The following is a 17439-nucleotide window of genomic DNA, read 5'->3' as shown; positions in this document are numbered from 1 at the left end:
GGACAGTTCCCAAGGACTGTGGTGACAGGTGGTAGTGAGGCAGGTACTCAGCTACCAACTTCTTGTTCCCACGGCTGTTGCGTGCATCGGGATTGTGTCACTCACATGTGATAAGGGGAGAATGAATGGAAGACAGTCACTTGACAAGTGCTGAGACCATCCCTTTTATTTTTATATCTATTGTTATTATTTTTTGAGACAGGGTCTCACTCTGTCACCCAGGCTGGAGTGCAGTGGCATGATCACTGCTCACTGCAACCTTGAACCCCCATGCTCAAACCATTCTCCCGCCTCAGCCTCCAAGTAGCTAGGATGATACAATTGAATAAATAGAAAACAGATCAACGTGGGGCCTTTGAGGGACTCAAAGTGAAGGAACCACATCGTGAAAAAGCTTCACTGCAGGAATCGAGAAGATCTCAGGCACCATCCGCTCCTTAGTCCTGAGACATTTGATACGGTTTTGCACGAAAAAAAGTTGTGTCGACGAAGTGTCCTCGAAACTTTATTAAGAAAAATGTTTTTTAAAAAGGAAAATGTGTCAATTTTTGCTCGTGTCTGCTCTGATCTTAAAATATACAGGAAAACATGAGCTCTAAAAATAGAAGTCCTGTGAGGTGGGTGAGGATCCTAAACAGAGCCTGCAGACAGTGAGCAGGAATAAAAAGCTCAGCAGGAAGGGTGGTGATACTTTTAAGAATATAAATCCCTACTCACAACATCGACATTTGTATGAGAAGCCGTGCTGTGGCGGGAGAAAGAAAATCTGTGAGCAGTAAGACGAGAGTGCTGGAGACCAGGCCGTGGCAAGCCACAGCCAACCCCGGTGTGGAAGGCACGACCGTATCGGCATTCAGAAACAACAGGAGGACTTCCCTGGGCTGCAGAGGCAGCGTCTGAGCCAGGGCTTCTCCACACACCTGTGGCAGGAGTCTGGGCCTCGTCTGCAGATACGAGCAGGCAACAAGTAGCTGCCAGACAGCTGAGGACATCGGCATCTTGAGACGTGCGCTAGCCGTGGTGGACATGTTCATACAGGAGTCACAAAGGGACTTGGAGGCCATTGTGTCCATTAAAAAGAGAGTGGACTGGTAAGAAAAAACTCCTTAGAAATTGAAATCATAGGCCGGGCACGGTGGCTCACACCTGTAATCCCAGCACTTTGGGAGGCCGAGGTGGGCGGATCACTTGAGGTCAGGAGTTCAAGACCAGCCTGGCCAACATGGTGAAACCCCGTTTCTACTAAAAATACAAAAATTAGCCAGGCATGGTGGCGGGCACCTGTAATCCCAGCTACTAGGGAAGTTGAGACACAAGAATTGCTTGAACCCGGGAGGCGGAGGTTGCAGTGAGCCAAGATCACACCACTGCACTCCAGCCTGGGCGATAGAGTGAGACTCAGAAAAAGTTGAAATCACAAAATACAGAGACTTAGTTGGGCTGAAGGCACAATGACATAGACACAGATAGTGCAGAGATGGAGCCAGGTGATTCTTCCCCACAGCACTGCAGAATGGGATAGGGGTGGAAGAAGCGTGAAATGGAAACAGTCACAGTAAAACTTTGCACCAGCTGAAGAAATATTTGACTTCCTATTGAAAAGGTCTGGAGGGCCAGAGCAAGTCGCATGCATTTCCACGACTCACTAGCAAACGTTTAAGGCAATAACAACAGAAACTAGTCAGTTCTTGGGAAAACACCTGATCAGTTCCCGACTCATCTGGATAAAATGGTCACACTTTCCTGAGAGAGAGGAAAGATCTGAATCAAGAAACACGTTGTGTTCCAGAGGGAAGGGTGCCAAGGCATTCTATACGGAACAGCAAAATCTCACCAGGCGTTGCGCATGGAAATCAACAGCGTGGACAGGAAGTGCTCAAGAACAGTCCCGGGCCAGGAAGAGGGACTGGCTTCTGGATGCAGGTCTGATGCTGGAGCTTCCCGCCTCCACCCAGCAGGGAGTCTGCCGATCAGGAGAGTGGAGGACAGGGTCTCCAAGCAGGTGGGAACCTGGGACATGACAGTGATTTCAAATGGGGGGAGGATTTGCCTCGTCAGAGACAGACTCAGCTGCTGGCTGTTGTTTTGAAGGATGGAAAAAGCAACCTGGATTTTTTTTGGAAGGAAAATTTGTATTATTTCAATTATTTTTATGTACAGAAAACTCAACAGTGTACACTTAACCCAGTTTAGTGGCAAGTTCTTTAATCTTTGCCTTTTTGAGCTTGGCGATGCAAGCCACAGACTTGGGACCCAGGATGTTGCCTCCCCAGTGACAGCGGATCTCATCGTATCTGTCATTGTAATTGGTCCTGATAGCTTCCACCAGCTTAGCCAAAGCGCCTTTGTATTCCGAGTTCACCTGCGTGAAGGCGACAGTCATGCAGGTCTTCCTGTGGACTAGACGGCCCAGTCTTGCCTTCCCCTTGATAATGCAGTAAGTGACCCCATTTTACGACACAAGTCAGGCAGGAAGACAACTGGCTCGATGGAATCCACGTCGTGTGCAGTCTCCACCAGCTGAGCTTTCTTGTTCTCCACCGAGGTGGTGACAGTGTTAACTGCTGCTCAAAGGACAGGTGGTCTCTTAGTGGGGACGTCCCCTTTGCTGGTAGCTTTCTTCTCGGCCCGAGCCAACAGCCTCTGCTTCTTCTGCTTTGTCTCGGGTCTGTACTCATGGGCCAGCCTAAGCAGCTGAGGAGGTCTGGCGGTCCAGGGCCTGGGTGAACTGGTTCATCACAGGAGGCGCTTTCGGCCGCTTATAGAGGGTGGCTCTCTGCCGCTGCAACCAGATAGAGGAGGGCCATTTCACAAAGCGAGTGAGGTCCCTTTTGGACTGGATGTCCTGGCCAGTGCCAAAATTCTTAGGCCTTGTCTCAAGCAGGGGATTCACCACTTTCTCAGCCTCCTGCTTCTTCACGACAGCAGCGGCTGGAGCCACCTTCTTCCCCTTAGCCTTCTTTTCTTTCGGCATCTTAGGCAGTGGGAAGAGAGAGCGCAACTTGGATTTCTAAATTGTGCCACACATAAAAATAAATCCCAGGCTAATTCAATATTGTAACAAAATATAAGAGGCAGCCAGGCGCGGTGGCTCATGCCTGTAATCCCAGCACTTTGGGAGGCCAAGGCAGGCGGATCACGAGGTCAGGAGTTCGAGACCAGCCTGGCCAACATGGTGAAACCCATCTCTACTAAAAATAGAAAAATTAGCCAGGCATGGTGGTGGGCACCTGTAATCCCAGCTACTTAGAGGCTGAAGCAGGAGAATGGCTTGAACCTGGGAGGGGGAGGTTGCAGTGAGCCGAGACCGCGCCCTTGCTTTGGAGACAGTAGGAGAGAAATCTTTATTAATGTTGGCATAGGAAAGGGCTTCATAAGCAAGACCTTGAATTTCAAGAGGAATCTATTCCTTTGTCCCCCTTAGAAAGTCAGGTTTTGACTGGTGCAGAATCCAAATGAACCCACCAAGATGAACTATCTGAAGAAGACTTCTCCAAGCAGCAGAATTAACCAGGCCAGGTTATGTAGTTATTCCATGTCAGCCTTTTTTTGTTGTTTTTTTGAGACGGAGTCTCGCTCTGTCACTCAGGCTGGAGTGCAATTTTGCAATCTCTGCTCACTGCAACCTCCACCTCCCAGGTTCAAGTGATTCTCCTGCCTCAGCCTCCTGAGTAGCTGGGATTACAGGTATGTGCCACCACGCCTGGCTAATTTTTGTATTTTTAGTAGAGACGCGGTTTCACCATGTTGGCCAGGCTGGACTCGCACTCCTGACCTCAACCACCTGCCTCGGCCTCCTAAAGTGTGAGGATTACAGGCATAAGCCACTGTGGTCAGCCCCGCATCAGCCTGTCTCATGCTGCCAGGTGCAACAGATAAAGCACCTTTCAGCATCAGCCATGTGAAAATAAGGCCAGTGAGCCCAGCGCTCCCCAAGGGCGAGTTGAGAAGGTATGGGAGATCCTGGCTAACACAATGAAACCCCGTCTCTACAAAAAATACAAAAAATTAGCCGGGCGAGGTGGCGGGCGCCTGTAGTCCCAGCTACTCGGGAGGCTGAGGCAGGAGAATGGCCTGAACCCAGGAGGCGGAGGTTGCAGTGAGCCGAGATCGCGCCACTGCACTCCAGCCTGGGCGACAGAGTGAGACTCCCTCTCAAAAAAAGAAAAAAGAAAAAGAGAAGGTATGGGAGAGTCTGCCTGTCCCAGTTCACATCTTGTTTCTATTAATATGAAAGAGGAGGAAGAAGTTCCTAGGACAGCCCAGTTCTACCTTCTGGAAAAGCACTGTCAGCTTCAGGATGAAGCCCAAACCCCTGGCTCTTTTTCTCTCCCACCTTTCATAGCTCCTCCCTGCAGTCCCACCACACTGCTCAGGAAAACGATGGGACACACCTGGCTGCCGGCCCCTGGCATCTTACCATGGCTCTGCACCCTCAGTTGAGCGGCAGGCTGTGGCACAGGTGCCAGCGTTCCCGGAGTCTATTGACATTCGCAGTGTTTTTTCCACATACGGTTTCTATGTGAAGTCAAGTCTGAGTGATGCAAATAGTTCCTAATTATTTTTCAGTAAGATAATAGAGAACAGCAGTGACGGCTGTGGGAAGAAGCACCTCTGAAACCTTCTGTTCTTCAAAGTGTGACAAGTCTAGTTCTGCAGTATGTTGAAACTGATGTTTGCGCAGGGTTCCCCCCGTGCTGCAGGATAACCACAGGCAGGCGAAGGTGCAGTGGGACTCCAAAAGCCAGCACTGTGTGCTGGCCAGAAGACAGCAGCAGCAGAATCGTCATGCCACCTTAACCAAAGCACCACTGGGATTTCCACGGGTGCTTTTCTCATGCTTGTCACTGTGCATAGGTGACTTTTTAAATTTTATTTTTATTTTTTAGTGTTACTTAAATCATTTTTGGAACAATAGGATAAAAACCTTGTATAACATTTGTCTACTTCTAAAAACAATTTCTAGAATGCTCAGGGCAAAGGCTTGGTGTTCCACTTACATAGGCAAATGTATCTGTTCCTGAGTCTGGCTGCACAGGATGGATCAGCACCCAGGCTGCCCGGGGAGCCAGCCCCCAGCACACACTCCCAAATCTGTAAGGAGGAAAAATGCTCTCCCCGGTTTTGCCAATGAAAAGACTGAGATCCCGAAGGAGGAAGTGACTTTCCCCCTGCCTGGTCCCACAGCCAGTGCCGGCAGAGCTAAGCCCAGTAAAGGCGGCCTCCTCAAGCCAGTGCCTATTTCACAGCCGAGGTTACTGAAATGCAGAGAGGAGTCAGTTTGCCCACACAGGTGCCCCTGTGTGCAGGGGGTAAAGCCCCGGTTGCAGCAGCAGCTGACCACTGGTTGAGCCACCAACACCCCTGTGCCTGCCTTCACTGGGGATTGTCCCCTGCTTGCCACTGGAGGTAGGAAGAGGCAGACAAAGCCAGGCGTGTTTCCTGGAAGAGAAAAGCAGGGTCCTGTGGAACAGTGGGGGCTTCTACCAGATCACACGGTGCACAGTGCAGAGGTGCGTTGGGGACCAGGGCTGCTCAGTCAGAAGCCAGCAGGAGTCCCTGTCTTGTGTGCCCTGAACCCATCAACTCTGATCTGCACATCGCCACCCTGTGACCTGCGGCCAGCCCACCGTGCGACAGCCCCGCATGACCCTGGTCCTGTTGCTGGAAGTAGCCCCATATTTGATTGCATTTGTAGATGAAGAAACTGAGGCATAGAGTATTGGCTGCTTGTTTCCTGGTGCATTGCAGAGCCGCAGGTTCAGGGGATCTGGGAGTCCCTCTCCTGTCCACCTCTCCCTGCCACCCACTGCCCCAGCAAGTCCCCATGACTTTGCCAATCTCAGTGGTCATCCTGTGTTTTTACCAGAGACCATCTGAGCACTTGTTCAAACAAGCAGAGATGTTTAGGGAGCCCACACTGCCATTCCCGCGAACACGGCAGCACTCCTTCCCGTGAGTGGAACCTTTACACTGCCATTCCCGCGAACACGGCAGCACTCCTTCCCGTGAGTGGAACCTTTACACTGCCATTCCCGCGAACACGGCAGCACTCCTTCCCGTGAGTGGAACCTTTACACTGCCATTCCCGCGAACACGGCAGCACTCCTTCCCGTGAGTGGAACCTTTACACTGCCATTCCCGCGAACACGGCAGCACTCCTTCCCGTGAATGGAACCTTTTGTTTCTGATGTCCATAAATCGCAGGGGTCGGAATGGAGCTGGCGTGTGGCCATGTGGTTTGGGCATTCTGCACTCTGCATGGTTTGGAAGCAACGAGCTCAGGCCCTGAGTGCCGAATTGTGAGCAAATGAACCATCCCTGCCCACCTTGGAGGGTGAATTGGCTCACTTAAGCCTTAGAAGAGTCCCAGGAAGCACGTACCACTGTTTCCCTTTTCCAGATAAGAAAGGGGTAGCTCAGAAGGGCTTTGTGACTCCCTGCGGTCTCACGGCAGAGCCAGTCATAGCACCAAGCCCCTCCCTGCGGGGCGGAGAAGGTTGTCCTCCGGAGAAACACCACGTGCTCATCTCTTGACCACAAGCAGGTCCTCGGGGTGATGAAGCCGCCGCAGCTTGTCAGAACAGAGAGACCATTTAATGGTCGAAGAGTGCCGTGCTGGAGCCAGGCACACCAGGGTTTGCACCATGTCCTGGCCGTGTGGCCTCTAAGTGCTTGCCCTCTCTGTGCCTGGTTTCTTCACTATAAGCCTTTCACAGATTATTATTTAAGCCTCTCACAGCAGTGCTGTGAGAGCCCTGCTCTTACCATCGTCCCTGCTGTACCGATGGGGAAGCTGAGGTGAGCAGAAGAGAGACACCTGTGCAGGCTCACGAAGTTGAGAAGAGGTGGAGCCAGGCCTTGAACCCAGGCCCTGTGACTCCAGTGCTCTGACCCACTACCTCCCTTATCTGCTCCTCGTAGAACCACGGGGTCCTTCAGGGTGCGGGAAGATGTCTCCTGTGGCCACCAGAGCACAGCTGTCTCACTCAGGAATGGGGTTGGAAGTCACTTTTACTTTGTTTCACTTTAATAAAGTTTTATTTTTTTTATTTGGAATAAGCCACATCATTTGTGTAATTAGAAAAAGACTACATTAACTGACCCCCTGACCAGATAAAATAAAATAAAATAAAAAGCCAGCTACCCCTTGACAAAGATCAAAGGGCGTGAAATAGGGCAATCAGGTTCATTCCTCGCATCCGTGGTTGCCCAGCGTGGTGACATCAATTTTCCTGATGGGACTGATTTTTAGGGTCCAACAGTATCTGCGCCAAGTGGACAGCAGGTGGCGCTGCCTCCTCGTAGAGAAACAGCCGAGCGCGAAATCGCTGGGGCGGGTCAGAGGCTGCCCTGCAAGAAGGACCCTGCTGCCCTGGGTCCTCTTTTGTTTCCCAAGAGGTTTCCTGACCCTGAGCTCTCTCCCTGGGGCGGGCATCGCGACGAAGGCCCCTGGGAAGTGAGCCAGAACAGCTGCCCTCCTGTCCCCATGGCCCACATTTGCTATGGCCTCACCCAGCCTCCCCTGGCTGCCTCCTCTTGCCCTTCCCACTTCGCTGGCCCGCCCTGCACCTGGACCGAGGTGGCGCAGTCCTCTCTGCTCACCCAAGCTGGTGACCCTGCCGAGGAGTCACAGCAGAAAGCCCGGGTGGGCCAGTGCTTCCTGCCTCACGGAAATGCCATGCACTGATAGATCACGGCCTGTCTGGGGGGAAGTGTCCAGAACAGAAATGTTGCTATCCTCTTCCAGGGACATTTGCAGACTCAGCATGCTTGCCGAGCCCCAGACCTGCTGGGGAACACGGGGTGGGAGGAACACGGGGTCCGTGCCTGCTCCCTGGAGTGCTGGTGGTGGTTTCCATAAGATGCCTTCAGCGACTGGTCACAGCGCTACAGCACTCTCAAGAGCCCTGAGAGTGGTATTGCTCCTCCCTAGGCTGCCACCCCACGGACATAGAACATTGTCCAAAATAAGTCAGGGAGGATGCCTGCACCTGGCCCCAGAGACCCCCTGCCCCTGCTCTGCCAGGTTTCCTCTTGGTTGTGTCGCCAGCGAGCGTCCTGCACTGTAGGATGAGAGGAAGACCACCACAGGGACCCTGCAGACGCCGCATCTGGCCAGCTTTCTGCCTCTGCTCAGGACATTTGTGGTCATCCTGGCGTTTGTGTCGTCGTCTCTTCAGGGTGTCCACATGAGCCCAGGTGTCCCGATGCTGGAAGCAGCTGGATGGTCCTGCAAGACATGGCCCTGTGTATTCAGCTGCTGGGCAGCGCATGACCTGGACATCTGCTCCAAAAGGGACTGCACACTTTCCCACCTCAATGCCAGCTGCTGTGCAACCACCACACACTTGCTCCCCTGCCAGTGGGTTGGGTCAACAGGGCACTGGGCGGTCCATCTGTGATGACAGGTGTGTGTCAACATGTCTATCACAAATCTAGTCTAGTGCAGTGGTGGACACATAGCCAGGGCCTCGTGTGGAGAGGATAGTTCTGCAACGGTTCCCCTCTGTCCGTCTGTCATTTCATGCTGACAGTGTTTTCTTTTATTTCATTTAAGAGCTTAATTAAGCAATGAACAATTCGCAAATTGGACAGCCTTCCAGCCAGAGTCAGCTAGGAGACCCCCCAACTGCCACGATGTTTTATGCTTGCAGATAGTAGGCGTTCCTCTGCCCCTGCCCACCCCCAAAGCACATGAAGACAGAATTGTCAAAGGCCCGTGATTCCTCTCGGCCCTACAACAAGTCAGCATCCCTTCATGGATGGATGCGACCCCTCCCTAGCTGTCTCACCCTGCCGGCCACATGGCCCAGGACACTGCCCCTGGGTTCAGCTGCAGAAGACACTGGAAAAGGGCCTTCCTCCTTAACACAGAGCCCAGAACTCTGAGGTATTGGTCCCCAGAAGTTTCCATAAACAGTGTGGAAGTGGCCACAGTGCTGTGCAGCCGGCCTCGTCTGAGCATCCACTTCCATCTGAAGTTTTTCTCAGCTGGTCTAAGGGGACCACAGGAAGCAAAGGAAGCTTCCATGGCAGGCCATGGTGGAACCCGTGAATCACAGTCGGAACCCTGAGAGGGGGTGAAGGTCAGGGTCTGAGCTGTACTGGCTGCTAGGCCAGCCCCTGCCACACCTGCATGCCCCCTCCTAGCTCAGCTGGAAGGCCAGAGGGGGTCTGACAGCATGTGTTCGGAGACTCCGACTCTCTGTGGTCCTGCCCATTGCCGCCCCTCCTCTGGAGGCCGGAAGCCAGCAGAGGCTAGATCATGGAGCCCATGGAAACTTTCCTTTTTCCAGTAGGCCCTGTGGATGCAGGCACATGGGTGTCCAAGAGCCGTGTGGAATAATGGCAAGGGACACAGGCTTCCAGGTCAGAAAGTACTGCACCTGAATCCAAATTCCACGTCTTACCAGCCATGTCGGGAGCAGTCACTGACCCTCCCTGAGCTCAGGGTCTACCTCCAAAACAAGTAGAGTAACAAGGGCGGAGCTGAGGCAGGAGCAAACAGGGGTGGACTGGGATGCCCATGTGGGAAGAAGGCCTGCCCCAGCCCAGCGTTCACATGGTACGCCTGCAAATGTGGCCATGGTGCCTGTTTGCCTGGCCTCCAAGTTCTCTCAACCAGCTGCTGCTACAGACACATGGGCCTGATCCAGCAGGCGGGCAGGAGGGGGCAGCAGAGGCCGCTCAGAGCAACCTTGACCAGCGTGGGAGAACAGACCCAAACTAGCGCTCTCCAGGACCACCCGGCTTATCTGTGAACACCATGGACTTCTGGGCCTCCCCTCCGGAGATTCTAATCAGTAGCTGTCAGGGACCCCTCAAATCTGCTGTTTAAACAGACACCCCAAATATTTCTGATGAGGGTGATTCCTGGGCTGGACTCTGCTAGTTACCATCAGAGGTGAAGCCACTGGGCTCAGGGGGCTTCTGATCTCCCACTTCCCCGTGGGGTCATCCGCAGGACTCAGATGCCCAGGAGGGGCCAGGGACGTTTGGGGAGATTCTAGTGGCTGGTGTATGTTGGCATCCTAAGCCCTAAGCCACTGTGAAAATTCTCTGTCCAGCTATGTGAGCCACCTTCCTTATCCCTGGGAAGGGAGGGAAAGTCCGTGACGATGGGAATGTAGCTGTCCCCACACTGGGATCAGAAGTCCCTGAGCAGAGGGCCTTGTAAAATATGGATTTTTTCCACCTCTTATGATTCCCACACCCCCACAAGCAGACACACACACTACCACCACTCCACACTGGACCCACTAGATGTCTCAGCGAGAAACGCCAGGTCTGACCGGCCACTCCTGTCTGGGTACCAAGGAACCAGGCCACCCCTTTACTCCTTAGAAGCATCTGCCTTATTAACCCCGGCCCGCATAGGTCCACCAGGATTGTACTATTGGAGACGAGGAAACCAAGGCTCAGAGGCGACTTGTCTTGCTCAGGTTGGGGTGGCCGCAGAGGAGGAACCCTAGCTCCTTTGGAGCTCCTTTGAGCGAAAGCTGCCTGCTGGTGGGTGGCTGGAAGGCCTGGAGCCATACCCTTGTGGCCACCAACCCCTCCAGCCCCCAAAGAGAAAAAGAGAACAAAAAGAGCACACCTCTGTGGCCCAGGCGCCTTCCCATCAGAAGCCCACACCCCAGGCGCCTTCCTGCCGGGCGACTGGCTCTGCTGGCCTGGACGGGCCCTGGGGGTGAGCTCCAGGAGGCGAAGTCCCGCTTCCTTGGGGCTGAAGGGACCGGAGGTCCCGCCCAGGCGCTTCTGCTGCTCGGGGCTACAATGGGAAAGCCGCTGAGGCTCGAGTGCGTCCAAGGCGTCGGCCCCGCACGGAGAACTGCGACGTCCGCGGATGTGTAATCCACACGCAGAAACCCTGCGGCAAGCATCTCCTACCCCTGCTGCAAGCATCTCCTACCCCTGCTCCAAGCATCTCCTACCCCTGCTCCGGGCTTTATTACAGAGGGGATTTCATGTCAACGGGCATCTTGACTTGTCTGTTCCAGCGCAAAATCCTTAAAATAGATGAAAAGATTGTGAATTAATTCCACGTTATTCCAGGACAAAAACGCCTAAGATAATACGGAGCGATTATGAATTAATTCTACCTAGGACGCCTCTGTGCTGGCGGATCCTAGGGGTCCTTTATGCACGCAGGGCGCGTAATTTTGCACCAGCCTCAGGAGCCCTTTGCGATTTAAGCGTGAGACTTGCCATGCTGGGCGCGCTTTTGTGGCGTCGCGCAGCGGTGGGAGCTTCACCCGCAACCCCTGTGCCAGCCCAGGACGCAATGGACTCCGAGGAGGACACAGCCCAGCCGAGCGCAGTCTCGGCGCTGCAGCAGCGGGGGCGCGAAATCTCGGACGCGGCCGCCGAGGCAGTTTCGCCTGCGTTATCTGGCCCTTCCGGGCTTGCCTGGAGCCAGGATCTCCTTGCGGGAAGGCTGGACTTTCCCTCTCATTACCAGGCCGCAAGTCAGGCCGGAAGACCGAGGCCGGTCACCGTCCCCGGGCAATCCGTCCCGGTTTTCCTACACAAGCCCCTCTGGGTGCCTCCCGCCCCGCTAGACCTGGACATGGGTGTGCTGGGAGATCCCGCTGAAGCAAAGGCAAGGAGATGAACAGGAAACCCGGCTTTGCCACCGCCCTGGACCCTCGTCCAGCGGCGCCAAAGCCATGCACAACCACCGCGCACAGGGTGCCAAGTGAGTGGGTGCAGGGGCTGGAGACTCCGCAGAAGAAAACCTGGGCGCTCGCAGTTGGGTTTCTCCTAATCAGCCCCTCTTCCCCGGAGCCTCTGCCCTAACTGGGCCGCAGCCTCTGCGGGAGAGAGGAGGGGCTCCCAGCTCCTCTAGCCTGCAGAGGCTGACCGGACGCGAGCGCAGCGTTCCCGCGCTAGGAGGCCTGGGGACTCTTCTCAGGACTGGGTTTCCGGGCTCTGGTGGAGGGCGGAGGGTGCAGAGAAGACCTCCGCCCCAGGAGGACCGCCTTCTCCGCCTGCTGCGAACCTGCTCTTGGAGCGCAGGGCCAGGCGCCTGCGGCCGGCAGAGCCTGACCTGATGCTTCGGCCCGCCGGAGACCCCAAGGGATGGAGTCGCTCGTCTTTTCTTGTCCCCTTTATCTCGATTTTATAGACAGCTGTTAGTTTGGGACATTAATTGCCCAGGCGAGTTTATTGATAATTTTGATGTAACAGAGCACCGGAGAAATTACCCCCACGTCCAAAATGTCAACTCTGAGAAGAACCAGGTTCAGAGACTCACGACCCCACGACGCAAGACACTGCGGTGGGTCTGGAAGGGCCGCACCAACAATGTGACTTACTGTGTTTGTTTTCCTCCCTAGCCGGGAATTGGAATAGCAAGAGAGTGGTCAGTGGAAGACACAAGCGTCAAAAAATATTTTTTCCCCAGAGGCGACGAACTGTGACTTAGGAGATAAACGTTACAGGATTGGAAAGGTACCTGTCACCCGGCCCACCAAGGGCCCTTTTGCCTCATTTAGATTTTACTTGATTTACTATGGGGGAAAACCAAGAACAAGCCACCAAATAGCTGAAACAAAACAAGACAAAACCAACAACTACAAAAAACCCTTTAAGTTGATTCATGATTTTTAACAGCTACAGCAAGAGAACAAGAAAGTCTGAAACCCAAAGTAAAACTCTCATTGGTCTTGTAGTGGCAAAAATATATATATTATGTACATGGACACATATGTATATACATATATATGTGCACAAATATGGTTTAATTGGTGTTCCCTAGGGGAAGGAGGTCTACAGTGTGCTTTAAACGTTTGATTATTTCTTCAAAACGATCAATGACATTTAGAGGGGCAAAGGGCTCTTCTTAAAAAACAGAAGCCAAGAAAAATAGTTCCTCTTGTCCAACGTTTACTTCAAAGTGGAATGAAGAGTGAAAAGAGGAGGATTTGCCAAAAAAGAAAACAGTATTCAGAATCACCCAAAATTTTTAAAAGTCTAGAGATCCAAAGCCTGTTTTTTCCCCCCCTCTATCTTTGGGAGTCTGTAAGGTATTCTGCAATCTCAATCCCAATAAGAGATTCATGCAATTTTATTTCTAGTTGATACAATTTTAAAGGCCAAGTACAAATGTTATACATTTTTATTTTTGTTCTTTTTTTAGGAAAAAATACACAAAAGGCAAAACATCCTCAAATGGTCTTTTTCTACAGTGCAGAAGGAAATTTCAAATTTCAAAACCGTGTCACCAATGCTGCACTCTAGCAGCCAAAATACAAAAAAAAAAAAAAAATGAGGGAGGGTAGTCCTTCATATTATATATATATTTATATAAAACATATGGAAATTTGTTTTTACACAGATCGGTCTTTGTTTCAAATTTACAATGGATATCTAAAAAAAAATTCTACACGGCAAATATTGCCAACAAGTTACACCATTAATACTGATAAACGGAGGAGCCTACGCGGTGTTTTGATTATTAGGGAAAGAAAGTAGAATAAATAAACAGGAGCCTTGCTATAGTTTTTAAAAGTGCCTTAACCTTTCTGCGTCCCCGCAATCCTGAATCCGCGCGGTCACCGGGCCTTCCTAGTCCCTGCGTCGCGCTGTGTTCGGCTCGTTCTCGGACCAGAAAGTTTACAGTAGAGGTTGGGAGAAAGAAAAATACCCACTGAAAAAGTCTAAATAAAATTCAAGACAAAACATAACAGAAAAGGCTGAAGCAAAGGAAGAAGAGGAACATGGAAGGGGACGGAGGCAGACGCCGGGACGGCCGCTTGCTTCGTGGCTCCTTCAATTTTCTGTTTAAAGACGGACAGTGGCTTCCGAAATGCAAGTTGTTCGCACAAAGATCCACCTGCAGTCCACGGAGGAGGCTTCCGAGGTGGGGAGGGAGATCGGGAGGGAGATCCGAGCTCTTGTCACCTCTCGCTCCCCGCAAAAGACAGCTCTAAAGGGAGACTTGCGCATTCCAAGACATTCTTTCAAAAAAAATAAAAAATAAAAAGATAAATACTCAACCAAAAAATAAAAGTATTTGATAATGATTGGTCTCACATGTTTGCCTTTCTTCTAAAAATCTTCCTCCACTTCTGCCATTGGCCGGAAGGAGGGGGGACCGCAGCAGAATTCCTGTGTGGATGCGGAAGGCTTTCCCCTGCACAGCACCGTCTCAGCCGGGTTCAACAGGATCAAAAACCTTTATTTACCAACGGCTGCAGTCAGATCAGACCCACCACTACCATTTCTTAACAATTTTGAGGGGGTGAGGAAGGAGGTGCCAACCGCAGCGCTGTGTCTTTGCGTTGGGGATTCCTTGCCAAAAACTCCTGTTGCGGAGGGGTGGAACCCTTTTCTTCTGCCGACGGTTATACCTCGAGAATAAAGCAGTTTCTTGTGCCAGTCCAGGGTCCCTGTGACCCGCCTGCCTGCACCAGGAGGGCTGGCGGTGGCAGCCTCACATCACGCAAGGCTTGATGTCTTGGTAGGTGACCTGCTGGTGATAGTAGGAACCCCCGCCGGCCGAGTGCATGGAAGAGGACGCCATGGCGTTGAAAGAGAAGACAAACTCCTTTCGATCACACATGCTGGGCGACTGCGAGTGATACCGCGGGATGCCTGCAAGGCGAGGCGACAGGAGGGGTTGGGGGAGCAGAAGAGTTAGCCACGGTGGCTCAGAGTTCAGGCGGAGGAGCAGCGCTCCTGGGGCGCACAAGGCCTGCCAGCCTGGCTCCGGAGCACGGCGGCCTACCCGCCCTCCTCCCGGCCTTCCGGCTGCGCACCCAAGGAAAAGACTCCAGAACACTTGCCAGAGCCTCGCTCCCCGCAGTGCCTGCCTGCTGCGTGCCTGTCCAGCCTCCGACCCCGCGCAGGGGCCCAGGGGGAAGTGGTGAGGGAGGCTAAGTGGAGGGCCCCTAACTCCCATGGCCCTCCCCGCCAGGGCAGCCGCCCCCTCCCCGCCGACCTCAGAGGCTCCCACTGCCGACCAGGTGGAAGAAGAGGCCAGTGCGGGGCCAGCCCAGGCCAGCAGCAGGGGTGAGAAGAAGCTTCTCCAGAGTACAGGCCCCTGTGCGGAGAAGTTCCCCGCGGATAGGCTGCCTAAGGCCTCCAGGCCTGCCTCCTGCCTCCTGGGGTTGCTGACAGCTGACCCTGGATGGGCCCTGGCGAGCTCACTCCAGCTTTTACCAGAGCTGGGCCTGCAGGCTACGGGAAACCTGGGGCAGAATCAGGAGGCGAGGCTGCCGCATCTCCCTTGGCAGATGCTTCTGTATGTTTGGGGTGTTGGGGTATCAGGGGTGTTGGGGGTGTGGAGGCCTGAAAACTTGGATCCTAAAAAAAAATGGAGCCCCCATGGCCCGGCCTGCAGCTCTGACCCTCTGGGGCCTGGCCATGCACCGCCCTGCCTCCCTCACCACAAAATGCCCCTGGACTCAGCTGTGGCTCTGCCAAGCCTGGTCCCCTGAAGGCCGGGGCTGAGCCTCTGAGCGCTGGCCCAGCGGCTTTGGGCCTAACTCTTCCGTTCTGCCCAGCCTCAAGCAGAGGCAGCTCTCCAGGCAATGTGAGGGCCACCACCGGGGAGGGAGGGCCATCTGGCCAGGGCTGGGAGCCTTGGGTCCATCCCAGGACCTTTCCAAAGTGTAAAGGGACTTAAGGGACACAAAAGGACTTAGGGCACTGGGGTCTGGGAAATCTTGCTAAGGACCGGCCTACCTGCTCAGGCCTGGAGCAGCGGGCAGCTGGAGTTGGAACAGAAAGAGAAACAGATTGGCCCAAACTAGGCTCAAGAGAGGTAGTCACTCTTCAAAGGGGGAGAGGTGGGGCAAAGAGGCACCTTGGGGAGCTGGTGCCTCCCCTCAGCCTTGGGGTTCTGACCACAGAAGTGGAGGGGCTCGCCCCTGGCTGGGTCCCGCTGCCACTCAGATCCGACTTTCCGGGGACCAGGACGCCCTCGGCCTCCCCACTCACCTTGCAGCTCGGCTGGGGCGTTGTGGCTGTTCTGGTGCAGATACGGCTGCTCCAGGGAGTGCGTGGAGAGGCTGCCGGACAGGGGGTTGGCCGCGGGATTACAGGGGGACAGGGGCTGCTGCTTGATGTAAGAGGCGCCGCTGTTGAGTGCCGCGGAGGCCGAGGGCGGCCAGGCCGCCGCCGAGCCCGAATAGACGGCGTGCGGCTCCATGACCCCTCCGGCGCCGGTGGGCAGCAGCGGGGAGGCGGGCACAGAGCTGTCGTGGTGCGGGTACTCGCCGGCCGCCGCGCCGCCGCAGCTGCCCATGTACGAGTGGCCGCCGTTGGAGGGCAGGTGGGGCACCGAGTGGCTGGGCAGGGCCATGCCGTCCACGTTGCCCGGCAAGTGGCCGTTCATCATGCCAAGGCCGCCCTCCAGCGCTAGGCTGTTGGGCGGGCACGAGAGGCCGCCGGCCGAGCCCTGGAAGCCGTAGGTGTCCGGGAGGTGGTTAAAGCCGAGCCCGTTCATCATGCTGTACATAGGCTTGAGTGCCTGGCATTTCCTTCGGAAGCCGCGCGGCCGCCGCCGAAAGGAGCCCTCCTCGAACATGAACTCGCTGGCCGGGTCGATGGTCCAGTAGTGGCCCTTGCCGGGCCGCCCGAGGCCCTTGGGTAGCTTGATGAAGCACTCGTTGAGTGAGAGGTTGTGGCGCACGGAGTTCTTCCAGCCCTGGTAGGAGCCGCGGAAGAAGGGGAAACGGCTCTGCAGGAACTGGTAGATCTCGCTGAGCGTCAGGCGCTTGGTGGGCGAGCTCTGGATGGCCATGACGATGAGCGCAATGTAGGAGTAGGGCGGCTTCTCAGGGCGCCGGATGCCGGCGTTGGTCTTCTTGGCCTTGGACGGGCCGGACGACGCGGGGTCCATGGCCGCGCCGCCTCCCCCGCCGCCGCCGCCGCCGTGCGGTGGCTGCTGCTTCTCGGGCGCCGAAGACATCGGGTGGCTGCTGCCGCCGCCGCCGCTGCCGCCGCTGCTCTGCGCCGCGGACGGGCCGGGAGGAGGAGGAGGAGGAGGAGGAAGAGGACGAGGGGGGGGAAGAGGGCGAGGGGGAGGGGGCTGCGCGCGCGGGGCTGGCTGCACCTCTGCCGTCATCGGCGGCCACTTCTCCCGAGCGAGCTGCTGCGCGCCCGCCCCCGCGCTCCCGCCCGCCCTCCCCGAGGAGCTGCTGGATCCGCCGGCGGTTGGCTCAGAGCCCCTCTCTCTCCAACTCCCGCCTCCCCCACCTCTCTCCTCCCTCTTTCTCGCCCTCCCACAAGGAAAGAAGCCGAGCTGAGGCCGAGGGCAGCCCGGGCGGAGGCCGTGAGGAAGCTACCCCCGCCGGTATTTTTGTGGGGGAGGCACCACCTCTAGGGCTTACGGCCGTGCGCCCCAACCGGGAGCAGCCCTGGGTCCCCGCCGCCCGCGGCGCTCGGCTGCGAGATTCCGGCCGAGAGAGCCTTCACTTCATCTCCGCT

General features: G+C 54.9%; 1 protein-coding gene and 1 pseudogene across 2 annotated transcripts; both read right to left on the bottom strand.

The window, feature by feature from the left end:
- Positions 1-2120: 2120 nt before the first annotated feature.
- Positions 2121-2974, bottom strand: LOC117088164 (annotated as a pseudogene). The gene has a single exon (XR_004439024.1). The product of XR_004439024.1 is annotated as a 60S ribosomal protein L7a-like (transcript).
- A 10131-nt stretch (positions 2975-13105) lies between these two features.
- FOXF1 (forkhead box F1) lies at positions 13106-17256 on the bottom strand. The gene is made up of 2 exons (XM_033219227.1): positions 15949-17256; positions 13106-14601 (listed from the first exon to the last, which is right to left on the bottom strand). Exons 1-2 carry the CDS (start codon positions 17075-17077, stop codon positions 14441-14443), a joined length of 1290 nt encoding a protein of 429 aa, XP_033075118.1. The 5' UTR covers positions 17078-17256; the 3' UTR covers positions 13106-14440.
- Between the last annotated feature and the right edge of the window lie 183 nt (positions 17257-17439).

The sequence above is a fragment of the Trachypithecus francoisi genome, unplaced genomic scaffold (genome assembly GCF_009764315.1).
Source record: "Trachypithecus francoisi isolate TF-2019V2 unplaced genomic scaffold, Tfra_2.0 Lachesis_group10, whole genome shotgun sequence".
NCBI lineage: Eukaryota > Metazoa > Chordata > Mammalia > Primates > Cercopithecidae > Trachypithecus > Trachypithecus francoisi.
The sequence above is the reverse complement of the archived record's forward strand: the minus strand, read 5'-3'. Positions and strand labels throughout refer to the sequence as shown.

Excerpts from the sequence above, each read along its gene's own strand:
- FOXF1 (XM_033219227.1), bottom strand. The coding sequence starts at position 17,077 with ATGACGGCAGAGGTGCAGCCAGCCCCGCGCGCGCAGCCCCCTCCCCCT. Across the intron at positions 14,602-15,948 it reads CGCCCCAGCCGAGCTGCAAG|GCATCCCGCGGTATCACTCG; the intron begins GTGAGTGGGGAG and ends CTCGCCTTGCAG.